The 23,835-nt window shown below is 48.3% G+C and overlaps 1 protein-coding gene across 8 annotated transcripts in view; it reads right to left on the reverse strand.

Moving 5' to 3' along the window:
- Positions 1–907: 907 nt before the first annotated feature.
- The window catches only part of LOC140481058 (arfaptin-2-like), a 43,986-nt gene continuing 21,058 nt past the window's right edge, over positions 908–23,835 (reverse strand). For 4 of the 8 annotated variants that reach the window (XM_072576655.1, XM_072576657.1, XM_072576656.1 and 1 more), the window contains exons 3-10: positions 17,280–17,387; positions 14,966–15,074; positions 12,680–12,775; positions 10,670–10,788; positions 8,059–8,280; positions 7,460–7,617; positions 4,795–4,969; positions 908–2,220 (exon numbers count right to left, since the gene is read on the reverse strand). In XM_072576655.1, coding sequence (XP_072432756.1) covers positions 2,074–2,220; positions 4,795–4,969; positions 7,460–7,617; positions 8,059–8,280; positions 10,670–10,788; positions 12,680–12,775; positions 14,966–15,074; positions 17,280–17,378 — 1,125 coding nt within the window. In that variant the 5' untranslated portion in view covers positions 17,379–17,387 and the 3' untranslated portion in view covers positions 908–2,073. The remainder of the gene's footprint in view (positions 2,221–4,794; positions 4,970–7,459; positions 7,618–8,058; positions 8,281–10,669; positions 10,789–12,679; positions 12,776–14,965; positions 15,075–17,279; positions 17,388–23,835) is intronic. The other 4 variants (XM_072576661.1, XM_072576659.1, XM_072576660.1 and 1 more) reach the window with 3 other exon arrangements.

The following is a 23,835-nucleotide window of genomic DNA, read 5'->3' on the forward strand; positions in this document are numbered from 1 at the left end:
ACTCTGACAGCTGCTCACCCAGGGGGAACATCTCACCTGCTGCTGTCCTGTCTCTTCCTTTCAATGAGATTTCCTCTCATTCTTCAAAACTCGAGAGTGTATAGGCCCCAATCCCTAACAAATGCTAAACAGTGAGTGAGCTCTGCTCATGGATAAGGACCTTGCGAAGGAACATTAACTAAAGGTGAGCTTCGGGTGGATACAGTTTTGCCAGAAAGCAGCCAAGGAAATTAGAGTGAAAAGAGTGAGCCTTCATGGAGGTTTCAGTATGTGAGAGATTGTTGTTGAAGGTGAAAGGATTGAGTCTTTATTTGCTAATTTATCTATTTTGCAATCAGACCATTTCATTTGCTCTTGTACAGTATAAATTAGTGTTTTCCTTTTTAGTGAATTTTGTTAAAAGTACATCAGTAGCCTCGTGTATTCAATGCACAGTAAGTAAATTACAAAGAGAAAACGAATGGTCCACCCAAACCAGATTCTGCGATTGGACTTCCCATCAGCCAGGATCAGGAGACCCTCAGCAGGAGCTCAGGAACCTGAGTAGGTGCAGCCAATAATGTTGTGATCTAACTAAAATCATAACTGAGTGACTAAACAAGGACATGTACCTCTAGCTGTTTTGAAACATCACTAACTCAGAAGGGAATCGCCCCATTTCCTGACAAGCTCAATGTCTCAGCCAGGCCCAAGTGGAGTCCTGAGCCAGGCCCAAGTGGAGTCCTGAGCCAGGCCCAAGTGGAGTCCTGAGCCAGGCCACACTCTGCTTATTGATTGGTGTCTGGTTTGCCTAGGTCAGCGAAGAAGCTATCTGCTCACTTCAACCACCAGCCTGGACCTGGAGTGAGCAGCTGAGAATAAAAATACACACACACTCAACAAATCGCATACTTCATTGCCTCAAAAATGGAGATGGAAGGGAATTTATTTTATAAAATCACCAGTTGTATACTTTAAGATTATAAACTGAAGGGTCTAGAAACAGCAGAAACAGCAGGCTGAGTGTGGAGGGAGATGGGGAGGGCGGGGGGGGGGGGGGGGGGGGGAAGAGGGAAGTGGCAGGAGCGGTCTCAGGGAGCAATGGGTCTCAGGAATGTTGCTGTCCAATTGTATCCCCATCTCTCCCAATCCTGACAACTCTTATTTCCAGAATTCCCCAGCGTACCTGGTTTTTGCTGTTTATTTGATTTGTTTCTTTCATAGTAATAAATTTAAACATCACAAACAGTACATACAGAAAATGCAGAGTTAAAGATTTTTTTTAATACACCACAGAATTCTCACTCTGCAAACATTTCCAATACTTGGGGACTCCCCCCAAAGTGACAACACTTGTGGATGTTTGAACTGATTCCATCTAACAGCCAAACCCCCTCTCCTCCACTCAGCTTCAATAAGATACTCTAGGTTTGGGAAATTCCCCATTCATGGGACAACCTTTAACTATGGTGCCTCCCGGTAAGGTGCTCACCCCCACTGGGGGTGGGACGGAGGGAGGGGGTGGGAGCTGGTCATGATGGAGGAGCCCGAACAATGGCCTCACCAACTGGCAGCTCCATGTGTCTGGAAGGTTCATTCCCCCGCCCCCCCTCCCCCCCTTCAGAATTAAGCAACTAAATAAATCAAGATCCCCTTTAAATAACTTGTTCCCCACGAAACTCAGCACCCCCAAGACCAGAGCCCAAAGACTTTAGGGAACCGGGATGTTTTGGGAGGGTGACTCATGTTCCAAACTTCCAGGTATCACCACACCCACAGACCTCCAGGAATCTGGAAATCCTCTGTGGTCCCTAGACTGAATATTTACAAACGAGGAGCATGCTTGAAGCTCTGATACAGTCCCATCGTACCTTAGTGTTTGCTTTAGTGTAAGATTACAAAGCCAAGAAATCTGGAAATGATTTGAGTTTAAGCAACCAGGAAATTTCCCCTAAAATTCTAACATGTCTGAGAGTTTGTTTCAAACACATGGAATCAAATGGTAAATGTTTGAGTTTTTTTTTTGTATTTAATGCAGCTTCCTCATTGCCTGGCTCTGCTTCCCTAAGGTCCTGCTCCAAACTGGTTTTGTTGTCACTGTTCCTCCAGCCATGATGGTTTTTCAGAGCTCGACACCTTCATCTTCACATTGAATTGTTTGAGGGTTTGCTCCAATTGCTGCTGGTTCCAGGCTGAGATGGCATTGTGGAACAGCAGTAACTGTTTGTGCATCACTTTCACCTGCCGGGAAACCACACACACAGGGTCAGAGACCCCCAGGGTCAGAGTCCCCACTCCCAACCGCACCCCCACCCACACCCACACACAGGGTACAGAGCCCCCAGTCCCATCCCCATCCGTCACCCCCACACAGGGTCAGAGACCCCACTCCCAACTCCACCCTCACCCACGGTACAGAGCCCCCAGTTCCATTCCCACCCCTCACCCCCACACAGGGTCAGAGTGCCAGCTCCCATCGCCACCCACATACAGGGTCAGAGCTCCCCACAGGGTGAGACCCCCAGGGTCAGTGCCCCCCACTCCCATCCCCACCCATACACAGGATCAGAAACCCCCAGTGTCAGAGCCCCCACACCCACCCACCCGCAGGGTCAGAGTCCCCACTCCCACCCTCACCCTCACCCTCACCCTCACCCCCACCCTCACCCTCACCCCTCACCCCCCACCCTCACCCTCACCCTCACCCTCACCCCCACCCCCACCCCCACCCTCACCCTCACCCTCACCCTCACCCCCCACCCCCCACCCTCACCCCCCACCCCCCACCCTCACCCCCCACCCTCACCCTCACCCTCACCCCCACCCCCCACCCCCCACCCCCACCCCCACCCTCACCCTCACCCTCACCCTCACCCCCACCCCCCACCCTCACCCCCACCCTCACCCTCACCCTCACCCTCACCCCCACCCTCACCCTCACCCCCCACCCTCACCCTCACCCTCACCCTCACCCCCACCCTCACCCTCACCCTCACCCTCACCCCCACCCTCACCCCCACCCTCACCCTCACCCTCACTCCCACCCTCACTCCCACCCTCACTCCCACCCTCACCCTCACCCTCACCCCCCCTCACCCTCACCCCCACCACCCCCTCACCCCCACCCTCACCCTCACCCCCACCTCACCCTCACCCTCACCCTCACCCCCACCCTCACCCTCACCCCCCTCACCCTCACCCTCACCCTCACCCTCACCCTCACCCTCACCCTCACCCTCACTCCCACCCTCACTCCCACCCTCACCCTCACCCTCACCCTCACCCTCACCCTCACCCTCACTCCCACCCTCACTCCCACCCTCACCCTCACCCTCACCCTCACCCTCACCCTCACCCACTCCCACCCTCACTCCCACCCTCACCCTCACCCTCACCCTCACCCTCACCCTCACCCTCACTCCCACCCTCACCCTCACCCTCACCCTCACTCCCACCCTCACCCCCCACCCTCACCCTCACCCCCACCCTCACCCTCACCCTCACCCTCACCCTCACCCTCACCCTCACCCTCACTCCCACCCTCACCCTCACCCTCACTCCCACCCTCACCCTCACTCCCACCCTCACCCTCACCCTCACCCTCACCCTCACCCTCACCCTCACCCCCACCCTCACCCTCACCCTCACCCCACCCTCACCCCCCACCCTCACCCCCACCCCCACCCTCACCCTCACCCTCACCCTCACCCTCACCCTCACCCTCACTCCCACCCTCACCCTCACCCTCACCCTCACCCCCACCCTCACCCTCACTCCCACCCTCACCCTCACCCTCACCCTCACCCTCACCCTCACCCTCACCCTCACCCCCACCCTCACCCTCACCCTCACCCTCACTCCCACCCTCACCCTCACCCTCACCCTCACCCCCACCCTCACCCTCACCCTCACCCTCACCCTCACCCTCACCCTCACTCCCACCCTCACCCTCACCCTCACCCTCACCCCCACCCTCACCCTCACCCTCACCCTCACTCCCACCCTCACCCTCACCCTCACCCTCACCCCCACCCTCACCCTCACCCTCACCCTCACTCCCCACCCTCACCCTCACCCTCACCCTCACCCCCACTCCCACCCTCACCCTCACCCTCACCCTCACCCTCACCCTCACCCCCACCCTCACCCTCACCCTCACCCTCACCCCCACCCCTCACCCCCCACCCTCACCCTCACCCTCACTCCCACCCTCACTCCCACCCTCACCCCTCACCCTCACCCTCACCCCCACTCCCACCCTCACCCTCACCCTCACCCTCACCCCCACCCCCACCCTCACCCTCACCCCCACCCCCACCCTCACCCTCACCCTCACCCTCACACAAGGTCAGTGCACCCCAGCATCAGCTCCCCCCTCCATCCCCATGGGTTAGGGAGATCTTGCACACCCTCCCCCACACCCACCAACTCAGAGACCCTATCGCTCTAACAGGTCAAAGACTCTGAAACCCCCAGATCAGACACAGATCTATCACCTCACTCCTAATCTAAAAGACTACCACCTACAGATCAGAAAGACATCACACCTCCCCAGGACAGAGCAGTTAGGGACTGGAATGTACTGTCTGAGAGTGTGGGGGGAGGCAGGTGGAAATTAGATGATTTGCAGTGTTGGTGGAAATAGGAAGAATAAAGCTTTGAGCTGAATCCTTCTTGTAGAACCAGCACAGAAACTAGACAAAGTACCGTCCATCTTTGCTGCAAGCATTCTAGATCTGATTCCACCACCACCCGCCTTGGTATCTCCACGGCCCCAGTACAAAACAACCACCATCCCCAACAACCAATTAGCACCTTATTCTCCTCCAGGAATTTTAGCTTGATGGTGACATCACTGCGTAATCTCTCGTACTTCTCCTTATGCACCAGAAACAGCTGCTGCGCCAGGTCGATCTTCGACAGGGTCAGCGAATCACGGGGTCCCAGGTTCAACTCCTCAAGGTCCGTGCGATAAGCATCATACTCCAATCTGAAATAGATAGCACAGGGTTAGATACAGAGTAAAGCTCCCTCTACACTGTCCTCCATCAAACACTCCCAGGACAGGGACAGCACAGGATTAGATACAGAGTAAAGCTCCCTCTACACTGCCCCTATATGTACCATCAATACTGGATACTTCCCCTGCAAATTCCTCTCTGGCTCTGAGCATGTGCCAAAGCCCAGAGTGAGCTGGAAACACAACAATTGGATCTCTCACTCTTAGCTACAGAGAACAGTGTCAATCGCCCCTCACTATTGTGTCTCCTACAAACATTACATTCAAAATTAAACAAAGATCTGCAGGTGCTGGATATCAGAAAGAAAAACAAACAGCTGGAAAAACTCAGCAGGTCAGGCAGCATCTTTGGAGAGAAAGCAGAGTTAACCTATTGGATCCGGTTTGAACAAGAGTTATTGAACCCGAAACGTTAACTGTGATTGCTCTCCACAGATCTGCCTGACCTGCTGAGTTTTTCCAGCAAATTCTGCTTTTGTAACACTACATTCCTTGTGCTTCCCCCACTAGATTGGCTGCCTGTATCATGGTGCCACTGTTAGTTCAATCATCTACCTTGCAATGCCAGTTCTAACACCACAGTTCTTGTGCAAACTGGGGGCTCAAGATGTCTTGCGTGTCTAAGAGAGGTTTGGCTGACTAACAGGAAGCAGACAGTCAGCATCAATGGTACTTTGGCTGATTGGTTGGATGTGGCAAGTAAAATCGCACAGGTTCTGTGCAAAGGCTTCAATCACTTATATGAGGGAAGCAAATAAATGGTAATGAAATTCACAGAGATTACCGAGATCAGTGGGAAAGTGTGCTGGACAACATAAGGAAGAATACAGACTCAGGGACAGATTGAGTGAGTGGGGAAAAATCTGACAGATGCAGCATGATGATTTTGAGGTTTTCAAAATCAGAAATGAGCGAGACATGCCAATAGGGTGAAGCTGTTTCCATTCGTTAAAAAAGACAAAAACAAGACGGAATAGTTTTAAAGTGATGTCCAAGTGAAGCAAGGATGATGAGAGAAAAATAAGCTTTTCCATTCAGGAAGGCAGTTACGGTGTGGAATACACTGCTTGGAAATGCGGTGGAAGCAGCTTCAATTCAAGAAGGCACCAGATGGTTACTTGGAGAGAAATAGTGTGCAGGGATATGGAGACAAGGCAGGAGATTGGCACTAGGGGATAAAACTGGTGCAGACATGGTGGACTGACTGGCCTCCTTTGGCACTATAACAATTCTGTGCTTTTGTGATGTGGGAAAATGTGAAGTGAAATTCTGAGGCACAGAGGGATTCAGAGGGAGCGAGCACCGGAGTCACAAGTTAGTGCACATGGGCTCTGTCCTCTATTACAAGAGGAACCAGACATCAACGTGAGAATGTTACGCTGTAGTTATGAAGGGCATTTAATTGACTGCATGCAATTTTAAGCTCCTAGTAGAAGGACAGGTGTAAATGCATTGCAGACAGTTAGAGGTGGTTTACTGGACTGATCCCTGGAAGGAGTGGGTTTTTAGATTAGATTAGATTCCCTACAGAGTGGAAACAGACCCTTCGGCCCAACCAGTCCACACTGACCCTCTGAAGAGTAACCCACCCAGACCCATTTCCCTCTGACTAACGGACCTAACATTATGGGCAATTTAGCACGGCCAATTCACCTGACCTGCACATCTTTGGACTGTGGGAAGAAATTGGAGCACCCAGAGGAAACCCACGCAGACACTGGGAGAATGAGCAAACTCCACACAGACAGTCGCCCAAGGCTGGAATTGAACCCAGATCCCTGGCACTGTGAGGCTGCAGTGCTAACAACTGAGCCATGTTTTAAGAGGAAGATTTGGACAGACTGGGCTTGTTTCCACTGGAGTTTAACCGAGTTGAGGGGTGGCTAAGATCACACACAATCAGGTGGTCACAGTAAAGCTAGTCTAGAGAAGATCTCTTCCACTGAGCCTGCACTGACCAGACTCGTACTTTCAGTCTGTGCCCATGTCACATCTTCAGGAGGCCATTCAGTCTTCCACCCTTTCCTGTTCTTTTGGTAAACCTTGCCTGACCTGTATTACAACATCCTTTCCCTCTACTGGCTCCAGACCTTTACCAACTATCTGTGTACTGATGTATTTATATGGACCTCTACATCAAGTTTTCTCTGGTAGTGAGTTTGACTCCCCACACCATTTACATGTGGAGGTGCTCCCTGACATCACTACTGAACAACCCAGCTCAAGTTTGAAGGTTCTGACCCTTGACCTGAAATTCTTTCCCCCAACAAAAGTAAATAGTTTCTCAATGGTAGAAGACCTTCCAATCATCTTAAACATCTCAATTTGACATGGCTCAATCTTTTAAACTTAAGGCAATAGAAAATAATTCTGCCCTCTTAGTTGAAGCCTTTTTCCCTCAGTCAGGTGAATATTTCTTTCCTGAGTTCCTCAGCCTGCTCTATACTGTAATGGCCTCACCTGGCATTCTCAAACAGTTTGACAGTGAGCAGCGTATCTTCCATTGTCTTGTTGACCAGTGTGTTGATGCTCGATACAAAGAAGTTGATGGCTCCAAGCAATGTCTCCCCATTCTTACACAGCAGCTTCTGAGTATCAGCGTTATGTCCAAACTCCTCCTGTTGGGGGCATGAAGATAGAGAGAGAGAGAGAGAGAGAGAGAGAGAGAGAGATACAGAGAGAGAGATACAGAGAGAGAGATACAGAGAGAGAGATACAGAGAGAGAGAGAGATACAGAGAGAGAGAGAGATACAGAGAGAGAGATACAGAGAGAGATACAGAGAGAGAGAGAGAGATACAGAGAGAGAGAGATACAGAGAGAGAGAGAGAGAGAGATACAGAGAGAGAGAGAGAGAGAGAGAGAGAGAGAGAGAGAGAGAGAGAGAGAGATAGAGATAGAGATAGAGAGAGAGAAAAACAGAGAGTTAACCCCAGGGTTAGCACAGGGACATGGACACCCACCACAGTCAGCACAGGGAACACCAACACCTCCCACCGGTAGCAAGACAAACCATACTCTCAGCCCGGTTGGTGTCTGTTGCCCGTGTCCATTGTGTACCTGGAGTTCAGGGGATTTCTGACTGAGATCAGAGAAAGACTCGCCCAGGGCCCGCTGTGTCTGGACCAAGTTGTAGAAATGGTTTGTGAGCGCTCGGGCGAGCCGCAGCACATTCTCGTATTTCCTCTTTGTATCACGTAGGAGCTCGATCTGTGCTTCAAGTTCCAGGTCCACTGTCCGAGAGCCTCGACCAAACCTCTCCGAGATCAACTGCTTTGTACACTACAGACACAGCCAATGGTAATGTCTGTTAGACTGAAGTATTGACATTAGCTCCGACTCTGTCACACAACCAACAATCTCAGATCATTCAGCAGCTGCCAGCTCTCAGACACGTGTTATAAGAATGCAGAAAATGAAAGCCTGGACTGCCCAATACTGCCACATTGAACCACACAGACCACATGTATTCCTGACCACAAACCTCAACAACACAACATGATGGTGCTATCAGCATCAGTGCAATCTGACACACCAACATCTGGTTGTGGAGGTGAGAGGACAGCTTTTTAAAATTCATCCACAGGATGCCATCATTGTTGCCCAGTCCAGTCCAGCCCAGCCGAGCCCAGCATATTACCGGCCATCCATAACTGACTTCGGACTGTATGGTTGGTCAGGCCATTTGAGAGGGCAGTTAAGAGTCAACCACATTGCTGTGGGTCTGGAGTCATGTGTCAGCCTGAGTAGGTAAGGATGGCAGTTTTCCAACAACTGATAATGGGTTCCTGATCATCATTAGACTCTTAATTCCAGATTTTTATTAAATTCAAATTCAGCCATCTGTTGTGCTGGGATTTGAACTGGAGTGCCCAGAACATTACCCAGGTCTCTGGATTAATTGTCCAGTGATCACCTCCCCTGAGGTAGGCCAGACCAGGTAAGGACGGTAGACTTCCTTCCTTCAAGGACATTGGTGAATCGGATAGGTTTTTACAATAATTAACAAGAAGGTGACAGTGCCGTGGTATTATCACTGGACTGTAATCCAGTGACCCAGGTAACATTCTGGGTCATCATGGAGGGATGCGAGCTATGTCCCTTGAATAATTAACAGGGTTCTGGATTAACCTTATCAATGTACTACTGCCTCCCCCTTATCTTGAACCAGTGCAGTCCATGTGCTGTAAGTTGACCCACAATGCCCTTGGGGAGGGAATTCCAGGATTTTGATCCAGAGACAGTGAAGGAACGGCGATATATTTCCAAGACAGGATGGTATTCACACACTAACACTCCCTTAACTTGGTAAGCAGTGAGAACCTGCTCTTTCAAAGAAGGCTAGATAAAGCAATTTCAACAGCAAGACATTGGGATACAGCACTAACAGGTACAGTGTCCATGTGCATCTGGAAACAGAGAGTAAAGGTTGGTGATTGGCGCAGATCTGGGATGTGCAAGCTGGGGAGAATGGTGCAGCTATACCAGTACAGGAAGGGTACAGTTTAAATAAAAACAGAGAATGCTGGAGAAACTCAACAGGTCTGGCAGCATCTGTGGAGAGAGAAACAGACTTAACATTTTGATTTCATATGACTTGCCGCCTTTTGTTCTGGGCACCCTCCCTATCTGTTCCAATCATTCCCTTCTCCCTCTGTCAACAGCAGAAAAACAGTTTTCCAGCACCTTTTGGTTCTGAAATGCCATACAGTGAAAGAGATCTGCAGAACAGAATAAGGCCCTCAGCCCGTCATGCCCAGGCCAGTCAAAAACAACCACCTCACGATCCTAAATCCATTTCTCAGTACTTGGCCCTTTGCCTTGTCTACCTTGGCACTGCAAGTGCCTTTCCCACCCTCACAGGCAGGGAGTTCCAGATTCCCATCACCCTCTGGGTGAAAAAGTATTTCCTCACATCCCCTCTAAACCTCTCGCCCCTTCCCTTAATCTACATCGTCTTGTCATTAATGTCTCCATCAAGGGAAAACGTTTCTTCCTGTCTACCCTATTTGTGTCCTTATAATTTCATAAATCTCAATCATGTCCCCCTCAGTCTCCTCTGCCTTAAGGAAAACAGCCCCAGTCTGTCCATTCTCTCTTCATCACTGAAAGTCTGCAGCCCAGGCAACATCCCGGTAAATCTCCCTCTGCCCCCTCTCCAGTGCTATCACATCTCTCCTCTAATGTGGATTCCCTGAACTGTAAACAGTTAGGCTGTTTCGGCATAACTATACACTGCCCCCCCTCAGCAAACTCTTAAGTTCCATGCCTTGACTAATAAAGGCCAGTATACCATATGCCTTCATTTTTATCCATCTGCCCTGACACCTTAAGGGACCGGTGCAGATGTACGTCAAGGTCTCTCTGAACCTCTGTGCTTCCCAGGGTCCATTCTCTTGCCCTATTTGTAGTGCCTAAATGCATCACCTCACATTCGTCCAGACCGAAGTCCATATTTGATTTGAAACATTAACTTTATTCTCTCCACAAACACTGCCAGCCTTGCTGAATCTCTGCAGTATTTTTGGTTTCTATTTCAGATGTACAAAATCTGTAGTATCTTGCTTTTATCTGGAGGACAGTCTAACATGGGTACTGATGTGCAAGTCTGGGGGGACATAGGTTAACATGGGGAGTTACCCCATAACACAGATCACTCCCCTCCACTCACCTTGTAGGTGTTGATTCCCCACTTTTTCACAATGTCAAACTTCTCACCAGCAATCCCCCGGGATGACTCCTCACTGCCGGTCATCGGACCACTCTGCGACTGGTGAAGGTTACTACACCCTGGAAGGTGATACACACAGAGACAAGATTACAGCAACCCCCAGCATTCTGCTACAGCTCTGACCCGGGACAGGGGAGCGTTGCTCAGCTCTGACCCGGGACAGGGGAGTGTTGCTCAGCTCTGACCCGGGACAGGGGAGCGTTGCTCAGCTCTGACCCGGGACAGGGGAGCGTTGCTCAGCTCTGACCCGGGACAGGGGAGCGTTGCTCAGCTCTGACCCGGGAGAATGCAGGACAGGATGCAGCATTCTAGACTGAGAAACAAAGACTCTCAGCTTTCCCAAAAAGAATGGAACATCATTAACCCTTACAGAATCACCACTGTCCTCCACAAAAATCCTTCACATGCAGGGAATTTAATCAGCTGGCCTGAGAGGTGAAGAACACTTCAATATTAACAGAGGGACACCACTACAACAAAACACACCTTTATTCCCCAGTCATTCCCACATTTGTTTCTGGTCACAAGCAGAGATGAAACAGACTAAAAGGGACAAATGAGGCATGAAGTGGAAAATGAAGAGACACAAAATCGGGCGTGTTTCCAGACAGAGGAATGTTTTTTTTCGGTGGGGAGGGGGAGGGTGGGGGGTTTGCGGTGCAGGATCGATACTCCTGTCTGACTGTTGGGAAGTCAGTTTGAATTTTGTGTGATCAGTTGGTGTAAGAAGCTGAGATGGACAGTGATTTTGAGGGTATTGGCTAAATCTGACAGATATTGTGGCTTCTCATTTACTTAATGTGGGAGAGTGGTAAGTAACAAGATGTGAACAGGGGAATGGAGAGCAGTCACTGCTTGCTTGGCCTTAGGGAGAGATGGTGATGTATGTGATCACTGCACAAGTAACCTAGAGACACAGGATAACCCTCTGAAATCACAGTGTCAAAATCAATTCAATTGACTAAATTCAACTTTTAAAAAACATCTTCTATTAGAAGTTAGCCTTCATAATCACATCAGAAACTATCATTAATTGTCATAAAAATGCACCTGGACTAGGCTTTAGGAAGGGACTCTGCTGTCTTTACCCAGTCTGGCCAACATGTGATTCCAGACTCATAGCAATGTGATTGGTCTTTAACAGCTCTCTGTAATAACCAAGCAAGGCACACAGTTCAAAGACAATTAGGGATGAACACCAAATGCTGGGCCAGCTAGCAAAGCCCCACAGAGTACAATTCCTGCAGAGAAAAGATGGGCAAACAACTGATTGCAAGCAACAGGTAGGACAATCAGGCAGGGTTTCTGCTCTTATCATTTTCCAGTGATCCTTGAGTTACAAAGATGGGAAATCAGGCAGGGTTTCTGTTCTTGATCAATGTTCAATGATCCCTGGGCGAGACAGAAAGAGGGCCATCAGCCAGTGATCTACATGAGGCAGGTTAGTCAAGGATGTTGCCTAGGCATGAGACAGAGTTTTAGAGAGAGTAAGAAAATGGGGGAGGAGAGAGATTTTGAGAGTGTGAGCTCATAAGTGTGCTGAAGATGGACACTCCATGTTGTATACAAGGCCTCCACGTTGCATTATTATTTGGAGAGTTACACAATGGACTTAAATCTCATGGCATTCTGAAACTTCACAAAAATGAAATCAAATACAGCAGATAGGATAAGAGGAGGTAAAGCAATGGGGCAGGGCGGGGGGTGGGGGGGGGGGGGAGTGGGCTTGTTCACCACAGAGGGGAGCAATCAGGATTGAAAGGGGAGGGATAGAGTGGAGATTATTTACCATAACTTGGGTGTAAGGGCAGAACATTCTGCCGCAGGACTGAGGGAGGGGGGAGACAGGCTGGGGTGGAGCTGAAGGAGGAGAGGAAGGGTCAAGGATATCTTTCTCCCATTGCAGGGCAGTAAAGGAAGGGGGAGGCAGCTGTGGGCACAGCGTTGTACCTGGTGAGGTGTTGCCCTGACTGGCTATCCTACTGGCAGCAGACCTGCTGGGTGAGATTAGCACAGACCGTGGTGCCAGGGCTTTCACACGTGTGCCTGGAAACAGTGAGAAAGAAATAGGAGGGATGGATGAAAGGGATAAGGGAAGTGAGATAAACGAAGACATCAGAAGACAGCAAACGCACAAACAATGCTGGGGAGGGATTAGAACATCCCCCATCAAGGCAGGAGTCCAAGACCTACTCCAAATATGCAGGCACAGTCCAGGTCAATGCTCCCAAAACTCATACTGAGGGAGTGCCGCACTGTCGGAGGGTCAGCGCTGAGGGAGTGCCGCACTGTCGGAGGGTCAGCGCTGAGGGAGTGCCGCACTGTCGGAGGGTCAGCGCTGAGGGAGTGCCGCACTGTCGGAGGGTCAGCGCTGAGGGAGTGCCGCACTGTCGGAGGGTCAGCGCTGAGGGAGTGCCGCACTGTCGGAGGGTCAGCGCTGAGGGAGTGCCGCACTGTCGGAGGGTCAGCGCTGAGGGAGTGCCGCACTGTCGGAGGGTCAGCGCTGAGGGAGTGCCGCACTGTCGGAGGGTCAGCGCTGAGGGAGTGCCGCACTGTCGGAGGGTCAGCGCTGAGGGAGTGCCGCACTGTCGGAGGGTCAGCGCTGAGGGAGTGCCGCACTGTCGGAGGGTCAGCGCTGAGGGAGTGCCGCACTGTCGGAGGGTCAGCGCTGAGGGAGTGCCGCACTGTCGGAGGGTCAGCGCTGAGGGAGTGCCGCACTGTCGGAGGGTCAGCGCTGAGGGAGTGCCGCACTGTCGGAGGGTCAGCGCTGAGGGAGTGCCGCACTGTCGGAGGGTCAGCGCTGAGGGAGTGCCGCACTGTCGGAGGGTCAGCGCTGAGGGAGTGCCGCACTGTCGGAGGGTCAGCGCTGAGGGAGTGCCGCACTGTCGGAGGGTCAGCGCTGAGGGAGTGCCGCACTGTCGGAGGGTCAGCGCTGAGGGAGTGCCGCACTGTCGGAGGGTCAGCGCTGAGGGAGTGCCGCACTGTCGGAGGGTCAGCGCTGAGGGAATGCTGCATCGTCGGAGGATCAGTGAAGAACCCAGAACTGTAGATAATACCCCATTGGGGATGTTAATCAGGCTTTGGATAACTTCAGTGCTTGTGGAGCAGTTCTCAGCTTCCTCAACTAGCCCCAGAAATGTGTACAATGGAAAGAGCTTTGGCCAGTCCCATATCCCCAACAGAGAGTCTTGCCCCCAGCACAGGGAATCATCCCAGGCATGCCTCACCCGCTATAATTGTATCCATACAAGGTCAGTTAACAATTGAGTACAAGCATTGTGTAAAGCAGTGTGTTTTGTGTGGGACACATTAGCAGTCTGTCACTACAGGAATGAGGTATGTGGGCAAACAGAAATGTCAGCACTCAGTGAGGACAGGATCTGTGATGGCCACAGCTGCTCATTCATTGTCTTGGCTCCTCTGCCAGGAGTGAGCGTGACCAAGACAGAGTAATAACATTGCAAACTTCAACCAGGGCAGGCTAAGTCTGCAGCAGCTCCTGTGAAGTTTTACTCATTTCCTCCCCACTATGCTGTGAGCCTTCAGTCCTTCTTCACAGCCTGGGCCAGTGACCTGACATCAAACACTTGACTCACACATGCCTGTTCAGAGGGTTCTTTCAAACATGGAAACCAAACAGAGTTTAGAAACACAGCTCTCTCAAACTGTAACTTTGAATACTTGTGGAATAAAGAACTGCCTACGCGGTTTATAAATCCTGACTTTCGGGACCAGATTGAAAATAGATTTTCCTTCCTGACTGCTGCCTATGGCCCTTTCCTTCCAGGGAAGCTGCACTTCCTCTAGCTTGCCTGCAATTTACAAAAAGAATAGAAATTAGAAACAGTTACATGTTATTCTTTGGACACTATGCTTACTGAGATGCTGCATTACACTGACACAGTCAGTGTGCCAGGTTAACCCATGATATTACAGGGTACCCCAGACACAACACGCACTGAGACAGTCTGTATTTAACTGCTGGAAGAAGCCAATCCGTGCCAGCCAACTCCACTTCACCCATACCCACCACCCCCACAATATTTTCAGGAAAACACCCTCTTCCAATTTGCCCTTTCATAGATTTGAAACAACCTCCCTCACAACCACCCTTCCAGTTCACCACCTCACCCTCCCATCACCCACATTTTCCCTCAATACCTTTCTCGCTCTCCCATCCTCCACCATCATTGCCCTCACCCCATCCCCATGTCACCGGTCTTTCCCCTCACTTACCTTTGATTGTACCTGTTGCAATTATCGCTTCTGCCGTTCCCCCATAACCCCCGGAGACAATACTGGTCTCATTCAGATTTGGGCCTGACACCATCACCTGCTGAAGGTCCTGGACACAGAAAGGAAGATTTTACACTGTAGCATAACACAGTCACGGTCACAGTCAAAACCAGCAGAAATGGTCACATTGCATAATCAGAGCTCAGCCGCGTGGTACACACTGCCATCTGTCCCTAGTGCTGACTCCATACTCACGGCTGGGGGCGGGGGGGGAAACCAAGGAGATAGTTTATTAACTCGTGAGGGAGGGTTGCACTGACAGTAATGTATGGTCAACGCACAGGCAAGTTTCTCTCCTTTCAGAACAAAGCTCACTATCTGTTTGAAGTCAAACTCAGATACATACTCAGCCTACAATCGGAGACTGAGTATTAACAGCTTGAAAGAACAAAATTTAAATATTGCTAAAAGGAGATGAGATGAAGCTTTTGTCTTGCACTCATCCAAACAAAGACACAAACAACAGACTTGGGGAAAAAATATACAGCTGAAGAGTGCTGATTGGCTGGACTATCATTGGCCTGGAGATATCTCAAAAAACAGTTTAACTGTCAATCTTTATTCAGGTGGGTCAATTCTGATTGGTCAGTGTTGTTACGGGGATGCAGCACCAATTAGCTATCTTCATGACCTTTTTTTTTAAAAGAAGCTGCACAGTATGCGCAAATTCCTTTTGTCCACAATAAACATCTTGCTGAGAATTCAAAGATGTAACTTGTAGCATAAACGAATCCATAAGGTGCATGCCTGCCAATTAATTCAGATTAGTTTCCAGTTTAATTCTTATTCTGGATTATTGAATAAATGATGTCCAATCACAGAACCCCATCTAATGGTGGATTTACTTTCCAGACGCTGGTATGTACAGGCTGGTTGAACACCATCAGTATGTTACCCATTGTGAGTGGGCAGCAGGATGTTATTTAGTATGGTTATCATTGGGATGCACAGCCTATACACCTGGCATCACAGTAGCACCGAAACTCAGATCACAGGCAAAACATCTTTATAGCTTGACGGCAGCATCCTGTAACTGGAGAAAACCACCTGTGGATGTACTGAACAGTAACAGTGAGGGATATCTAGCTTTATTGATTGTTTAAATACTGAGACACTGTCTCCACCAGGATAACCTGAGATAAACAGGGTACCACTCAGTACTGGATTAGTGGTGCTGGAAGAGCACAGCAGTTCAGGCAGCATCCAACGAGCAGTGAAATCGACGTTTCGGGCAAAAGCCCTTCATCAGGAATAAAGGCAGTGAGCCTGAAGCGTGGAGAGATAAGCTAGAGGAGGGTGGGGGTGGGGAGACAGTAGCATAGAGTACAATGGGTGAGTGGGGTAGGAGATGAAGGTGATAGGTCAAGGAGGAGAGGGTGGAGTGGATAGGTGGAAAAGAAGATAGGCAGGTCGGACAAGTCCGGACAAGTCAAGGAGATAGTGCTGAGCTGGAAGTTTGAAACTAGGATGAGGTGGGGGAAGGGGAAATGAGGAACCTGTTGAAGTCCACATTGATGCCCTGGGATTGAAGTGTTCCGAGGCGGAAGATGAGGCGTTCTTCCTCCAGGCGTCTGGTGGTGAGGGAGCGGCGGTGAAGGAGGCCCAGGACCTCCATGTCCTCGGCAGAGTGGGAGGGGGAGTTGAAATGTTGGGCCACGGGGTGGTTTGGTTGATTGGTGTGGGTGTCTCGGAGATGTTCCCTAAAGCGCTCTGCTAGGAGGCGCCCAGTCTCCCCAATGTAGAGGAGACCACATCGGGAGCAATGGATACAATAAATGATATTAGTGGATGTGCAGATGAAACTTTGATGGATGTGGAAGGCTCCTTTAGGGCCTTGGATAGAGGTGAGGGAGGAGGTGTGGGCACAGGTTTTACAGTTCCTGCGGTGGCAGGGGAAAGTGCCAGAATGGGAGGGTGGGTCGTAGGGGGGGGGTGTCTCCTTTTTCAAGTTTGTTTGTATCCTAGTTCTGATGAGTACAAGATGAAAAGTTTCAACTTGTGGCGTTCCTTTAGCAGTATTAACAGCTTGTTTTATATTAAACTCACTGCAAGAGATTGCGAGACATTTCCTCTACACATCTATGGGAGGGTAATACCCCCAGCAGAGAGGGAGAGTTAAGCCTGGGTGTTGGGAATGGTTTTGTGGAAAATACTTTGAATAACTGAGAGAAATAGTTTTTGATCCACCTTGTGGCTGACTCTGAAATGGTTGATCTAACAGGTCCCTATTGAGCATGCTGGGAGGTGACAATACCTGCTCTAAACCATCATCCTCTGGTAAACCAGCTGTGTCACCATTGCTGTTTATGGCAATTTCCATTGTGGCGGCCTTTCCCATGATCCCGTCTGTCATTGTTCAGATCTGTTGGATAACATAAAAAAAATCTTACCAGGTTCCAAATACAAAATGTTAAAGATCAATCGATACAGGGAGCATTCCCCAGGTCCTGGCCAACTTCCCTCCCCATCAGACCTGCAGTCTATTATCATTTGTGGCATCAGAATGTGCATTAATTAGTATCCAGATTTGCTGACACCACATGGGTAAATAATTGGTTGAGTGACAGGAAACAGGGAATAACGGTAATGAATATCCGTCAGGCTGCAAGAGAGTTTGTAGTGAAGTTTCCCAGAGGTCAGTATTGGGACTCTGGCTTTTTCTGAAGTGTATTAAGATCCCTTGGTATGCAAGAGGTGATTTCAAAGTTTGCAGACATGAAACTTGGAAGAACTGTAAACTGTGAGGAAAGTGTCAAACTCCATAAGTTGGTGGAGTGGGCAGATAGATAGCAGATGAGGTTCAACGTAGAGAAATGGGAGATAACGTACTTTAGTAGGAAGAGCGTGGAGAGACAGTATTAAATAAAGAGTACGATTCTAAAGGGTGTGAAGGAGCAGAAAGACCTGGATGTACATTTGTATAAGTGATAAAGCAGCAGGACTGACAGAGAGAGCAGTTCATAAAGGATAGTCTCCTAGGCTTCATAAATAGGGGCATATGGTACAAGAGCAAGGAGGTGATGCGATATAAAACACCAGTTAGTTCTCAGCTGGAGTATTACGACCAGTTCTTCAGTTCTGGGCACTACATTATAGGAGAGACATGAACGTGTTAGAGAGAGTGCAGAAGAGGCTTGCAAGAATGGTCCCAGGAATGAGAAGCTTCAGTTATATGAAGACATTGAAAAAACCTTAGAGAAGATGTGATAGAGGTTTCAAAATCATAAGAGGTCTGAATAGGGAGAAACTGTTCTGATGAACAGTCACTAAGCAAAGAACAGTACAGGCCCTTCGGCCCTAGATGGTGTGCAACCCTGCCTCCACCAATCCCTTTATCTGCAGCCCCCCCCAGTCTTGAAGGGTTACACCTGAAATGTCGATTTCTCCACCTCCTGACGCTGGCTGGCTTGCTGTGTTCTTGCATCCTCCTGCCTGTCTATTTTGGATTCCAGTATCTGCAGTTTTTTGTCTCTTGATGTTGTGCCAACCTGTTATCCTACTCTAAGATCAGACTAACCTACATGCCCTTCATTGTACTGTCTTCCATGTGCCTATCTAAGAGTCTCTAATGTATTGGACTCAAAACATTGACTTAACTTTTTCCCCACAGATGTTTCCAGACCCAGGGAGAAACTACAGTATTCTGGCTCGTGAAAGGATCCATGACAAAAACAGCACTGTTTTAAAGTAAATATTAAAACCATCTAGGTTGTATTTATTCATGGGATGCAGGCATTGTTGGCTGGTCTGACATTTCCATAATTGCCCACAGGACAGTTAAGAGCCACATTGCTGTGGGTCTGGAGTCACATGTGGCCAGACCAGGTAAGGACAGCAGTTTTCTCCCCTAAAACATTACTGAACCAGATGGTGCTTTTTACAACAATCAACAAGGGTTTACATGGTTGCCATTAACCAATGCTATGCATTTCATAGGTCATTTATAGAATCCAAATTTCACCAGCTGCCAATTTGAACCCATGTCCCCAGAACAATCATCTGGGATTCTGGATAATTTAGACCAATAACATTCCCACTATGCCGCTGCCTTCCCAATGAAGTGATGTGGAACATCTTTTCTATACTGCAATGGACTAGGGTGTAAAATGCACTGCCTGAATGTGGAGGAGTCACACAGAGAGCCAGTCTTGGTAAGAAAAGCAGGTTTCCTGCCCTCAAAGACAACTGTAATAATCAGACAGCATCATCATCATCATCATTGCTGACCTGAAAGCTTTATTTCCAGATTCCTCTGCAACTATATTCAAATTTTCAAACTGCCCTGCTGGAAATCTGCATCAATCTCATGACAGAACAGAAATGTAGAACTTTGGAACAGGAGTAGAACCATTCAGCCATTGAACCTGCTCTCCCATTCAATCAGATCATGGCTGTACTGTGTTGCCTACATGGTCTATAGGTACTAACGCCACAGCTAGGATTGGGAAAGAACTTCTTCTGATGTACTATGAACAACTTGGGACTAAATTAAAATCAGAATGCAAAGATAATAATCTCTGCATTACTACTTGAGCCACATGCAAAGTGACATTGGGCACATAGGATTGAAAAGGTAAACAAGTGGCTCAAAGATTGGTACGGAACAAATGATTCTAATTCAGAGCTCACCAGTACTTAGGGCAAGAGAGCTGTTCAGACAGGATTCATCTGAATTAAGCTGGGACCAGTGTCCTAGCAAATCGTATTATAAGGATTGCACATTGGATTAAAACTAATTAGTCCAGCATTAATTTCCCATTCCCAGTTGCCCCTTGAGAAGGTGGGGCTGAGCTGCCTTCTTGAACCACTGCAGTCCATGTGCTGTGGGTTGACCCACATGCCCTTAGAAAGGCAAGTCCAAGATTGTGACCCAGTGACACTGAAGGAATGGTGATATTTTCCAAGTCAGGATGTTGTGTGGCTTGGAAGGGAACTTGCAGTGGAACTTGCAGGGGGTGGTGTTCCTATGTATCTGCTGCCCTTGTCTTTCAAGATGGATGTGGTCATGAATTTGGAAGGTGCTGTCTGAGGATCTTCTGAATTTCTGCAGTGCATCTTGTAGGTAGTACACACTGAAGGGTATGGATATTTGTGGATGTGGTGCCAATCAAATGGGCTGCTTTGTCCTGGATGGCATTGAGCTTCTCAAGTAATTTTGGAGCTGCAAACTCATCCAGGCAAGTGGGGAGTATTCCATTACACTTCTTTCTTGTGCTTTGTAGATAGTGGACAGACTTTGGAAGCCAGTCAGGTAACTCACTGCAGAATTGAGAGACTGTGACCTCTTCTTGTAGCCACTGTATGTATATGGCCAGTACAGTGAGTTTCTGGTGACTGGTAACCTCCAGGATGTTGATAGTAAGGGATTCAGTGATAGTAACAGTGAACGTCAAGAGTGGTGGCTAGATTGTCTCTTACTGGAGGTGGTCATAGCCTGGCATTTATCTAACACAAATGTTACTGGCCACTTGTCAGCCCAAACCTGGATTTTTTCCAGGTCATGTTTCATTTGAACACGGACTGCTTCAGTACCTGAGGAGTCATGAATGGTGCTGAACATTGTGCAATTGTCAACGAAAATCCCCACCTCCTTATGATGGAGGGAAGGTCATTGATGAAGCAGCTGAAGATGGTTGGGCCGAGGACACTACCCTGAGGAACTCCTGCAGTGATGTCCTGGAGCTGAGGTGACTGATCTCCAATAATGACAACCATCTTCTTATGTGCCGTATGACTCCAACCAGCTGAGTTTGCCCCTGCTTCCCATTGATTCCAGTTTTGCTATGGCTCCTGGAGCCAGAGTCAGTCAAACGCAGCCTCGATGTGAAGGATTAACACTGTCTCCTCCCCTCTGGAATTCAGCTCTTTTGTCCATGTTTGAACCAAGGCTGTCATTGAGTTCACAAGCTGAGTGGCCCTGGTGGAACCCAAACTGGGTGTCACTGAGCAGGTTATTGCTAAGCAGATGCCACTCGCAGATGGCTGAGAATAGACTGATAGGGCAGTAATTAGCCAGGTTGGATTTGTCCTTTTTTTTTGTCTACAGGACTAGTAAATGCCAGTGTTGTAATTGTACTGGAACAGTTTGTCTAGGAAAGTAGCACGTTCTGCAGCGCAATTCTTCAGTAGTATTGTTGGGATGCGGTCAGGGCCCATAACCTTTGTAGTATCCAGTGTCTTTGACCATTTCTTGATATTATGGGGAGTGAATTGAATTGGCTAAAGACTGGCATCTACGATGCTGGGGAGCTCTAGTGGAGGCTGAGATGGCTCATCCACTCAGCAACTCTGGCTGAAAATGGCTGTGAATCCTTCAGTGAATGAAACAAGAGAGCAGAACTGCAGGGTAGTGAAGAGGTGAAATATGATTTAAATGTGATAGGAAGGAGTATCAGAAAACAGAACCTGAGTAATAATTGTCAAAAAAAATCAAAGTTTAGGCTCTTTATCTGAATACACACAGCTTTTTAACAAGAGGAATCAATTGATAGCACAAATAGTTAATAATTGAATGTGACTTGATAGCTATCATAAAGACATGGTTATGGGGTGACCAAAACTGTGAACACAATACTCAAGGGTATTCAACGTTCTGAAAGAATAGGCAAAAAGGAAAAGGAGGTGAGATGGTGTTGTTAATAAGGATGGTATCAGTGCAGGGGTGAACTGTGATGTAAATGAAAACAGATTGTGACGTGGAACCAGTTTGAGTGGAAATCATGAATAGCATGGGAAAGCAGTCACTGGTGGAGGTCATCTATAGGACCTGAGGAGGAACCTCACAAAGTATAAATCAGGAAATAATGAAGGCATATAAAAAAGATGCTGTAGCTCTTCTTATCCACAGGGCTAAGTGGCTTATTCTGTTCTGTTTTTAGGTTTCTCCTGTTTTCTATGTTTTTTTTCACTCCAATTGTCATGGGTGATTTTAATCTGTACACTGACTGGCCAAATCTGATGGGCAATGGTAACAGGGAAGAGAGAAGAGACTGTGGTTCTGGAAAAGCACAGCAGGTCAGGTAGCATCCGAGGAGCAGGAGAATCGCCGTTTCAAGCATAAGCCCTTCATCAGGAATGAAGCACTTTCTTCCAAGGGTAAGAGGGAAGATGAATTTGTAGAGTTCATCAGGGATTGTTTCTTCGAGCTTTACATTGTAGCATTCACTCAGAAGGGACTATTTTGATTTGGTAATGTGTAATGAGGCAGGATTAATAAAAGAGATTTTCTGGTTAAGGATCCTCTAGAGGGTAGCGATCACAACATTGTAGAATTTCAAATTCAGTTAGAGATATAGAGATGTACAGCATGGAAACAGACCCGTCAGTCCAACTCTTCAATGCCGACCAGATATCCTAAGTTCATCTAGTCCCATTTGCCAGCAATTGCCCCATATCCCTCCAAACCCTTCCTATTCATATACCCAAACAGATGCCTTTTAAATGTTGCAATTGTACCAGCCTCCACTATGTCCTCTGCTAGCCCATTCCACATATGCACCACCCTTTGCATGAGAAAGTTGCCCCTTAGCTCTCTTTCATATCTTGCCCCTCTCACCCTAAATCTATGCCCTCAAGTTCTGGACTTCCCAACCCCAGGGAAAAGACCTTGTCTATTTACCCTATCCATACCCTTCATGGTTTTATATAAACCTTGATAAGGTCCCCCCTCAGCCTCCGATGCTCCAGGAAAAACAGCCCCAGCCTGTTCAGCCTCTCCCAGTAGCTCAAATCCTCCAACCCTGGCAACATCCTTCTAAATATTTTCTGAACCCTTTCAAGTTTCACAATATCCTTCTGATAGGAAGGAGACAAGAATTGCACGCAATATTCCAAAAATGGTCTAACCAATGTCCTGTACAGCCACAACATGACCTCCCAACTCCTGTACTCAATACTCTGACCAATAAAGGAAAGCATACCAAACACCTCCTTCACTATCCTATCTACCTGCGACTCCACTTTCAAGGAGCTATGATCCTGCACTCCAAGGTCTCTTTGTTCAGCAACACTCCCTCGGACCTTACCATTAAGTGTATAAGTCCTGCTAAGATTTGCTTTCCCAAAATGCAGCACCTCGCATTTACCTGAATTAAACTCCATCTGCCACTCCTCAGCCCATTGGCCCATCTAATCAAGATCCTGTTGTAATCTGAGATAACCTTCTTCTATCCACTACACCTCCAATTTTGGTGTCATCTGCAAACATACAAACTCTTAAGCTCACATCCAGATCATTAATATAAATGACAAAAAGTAGTGGACCCAGCACTGATCCTTGTGGCACTTGAGGGAGACCAACTTGGATCACAGACCAGGATCTTCAACTTAAACAAGAACAATTACAGAGGTATGAAGAAAGTGCTGGCTAAGACAGCCTGGGAAAATAGACAAAAGGGAAGGTCGGTGAAGGAGCAGAAGCAGACATTTAAGCAGATAGTTCATAACCTACAGCAAAACATTATTTTGATCAAAAGGACTTGATGAGATGGATGAACCACCCATGGCTAGCAAAAGCAGTCAAGGAGAGTATCCATTCAAAAATAAATGTTAAACGGAGAAGTGGGTTTGTTTTAGGAACCAACTAAGAAGCTAATAAAAAGGGAGAAAATTAATTTTGAAAGCAAATTGGCAATAAATATATAATCATACAGCTACAGAGTCATACAGATCCTTTGGCCCAACTCACCCATGCTAATCAGGTTCCTAAACTGAACTGGTCCCATCAGCAAGAGCTTCTACAGGAATATAAACAGTGTAACTAAAATCAGTGTGGGACATTTGGAGGATACAACTGTGGGTTTACTGATGAG

Source organism: Chiloscyllium punctatum, chromosome 9 (genome assembly GCF_047496795.1).
Source record: "Chiloscyllium punctatum isolate Juve2018m chromosome 9, sChiPun1.3, whole genome shotgun sequence".
NCBI lineage: Eukaryota > Metazoa > Chordata > Chondrichthyes > Orectolobiformes > Hemiscylliidae > Chiloscyllium > Chiloscyllium punctatum.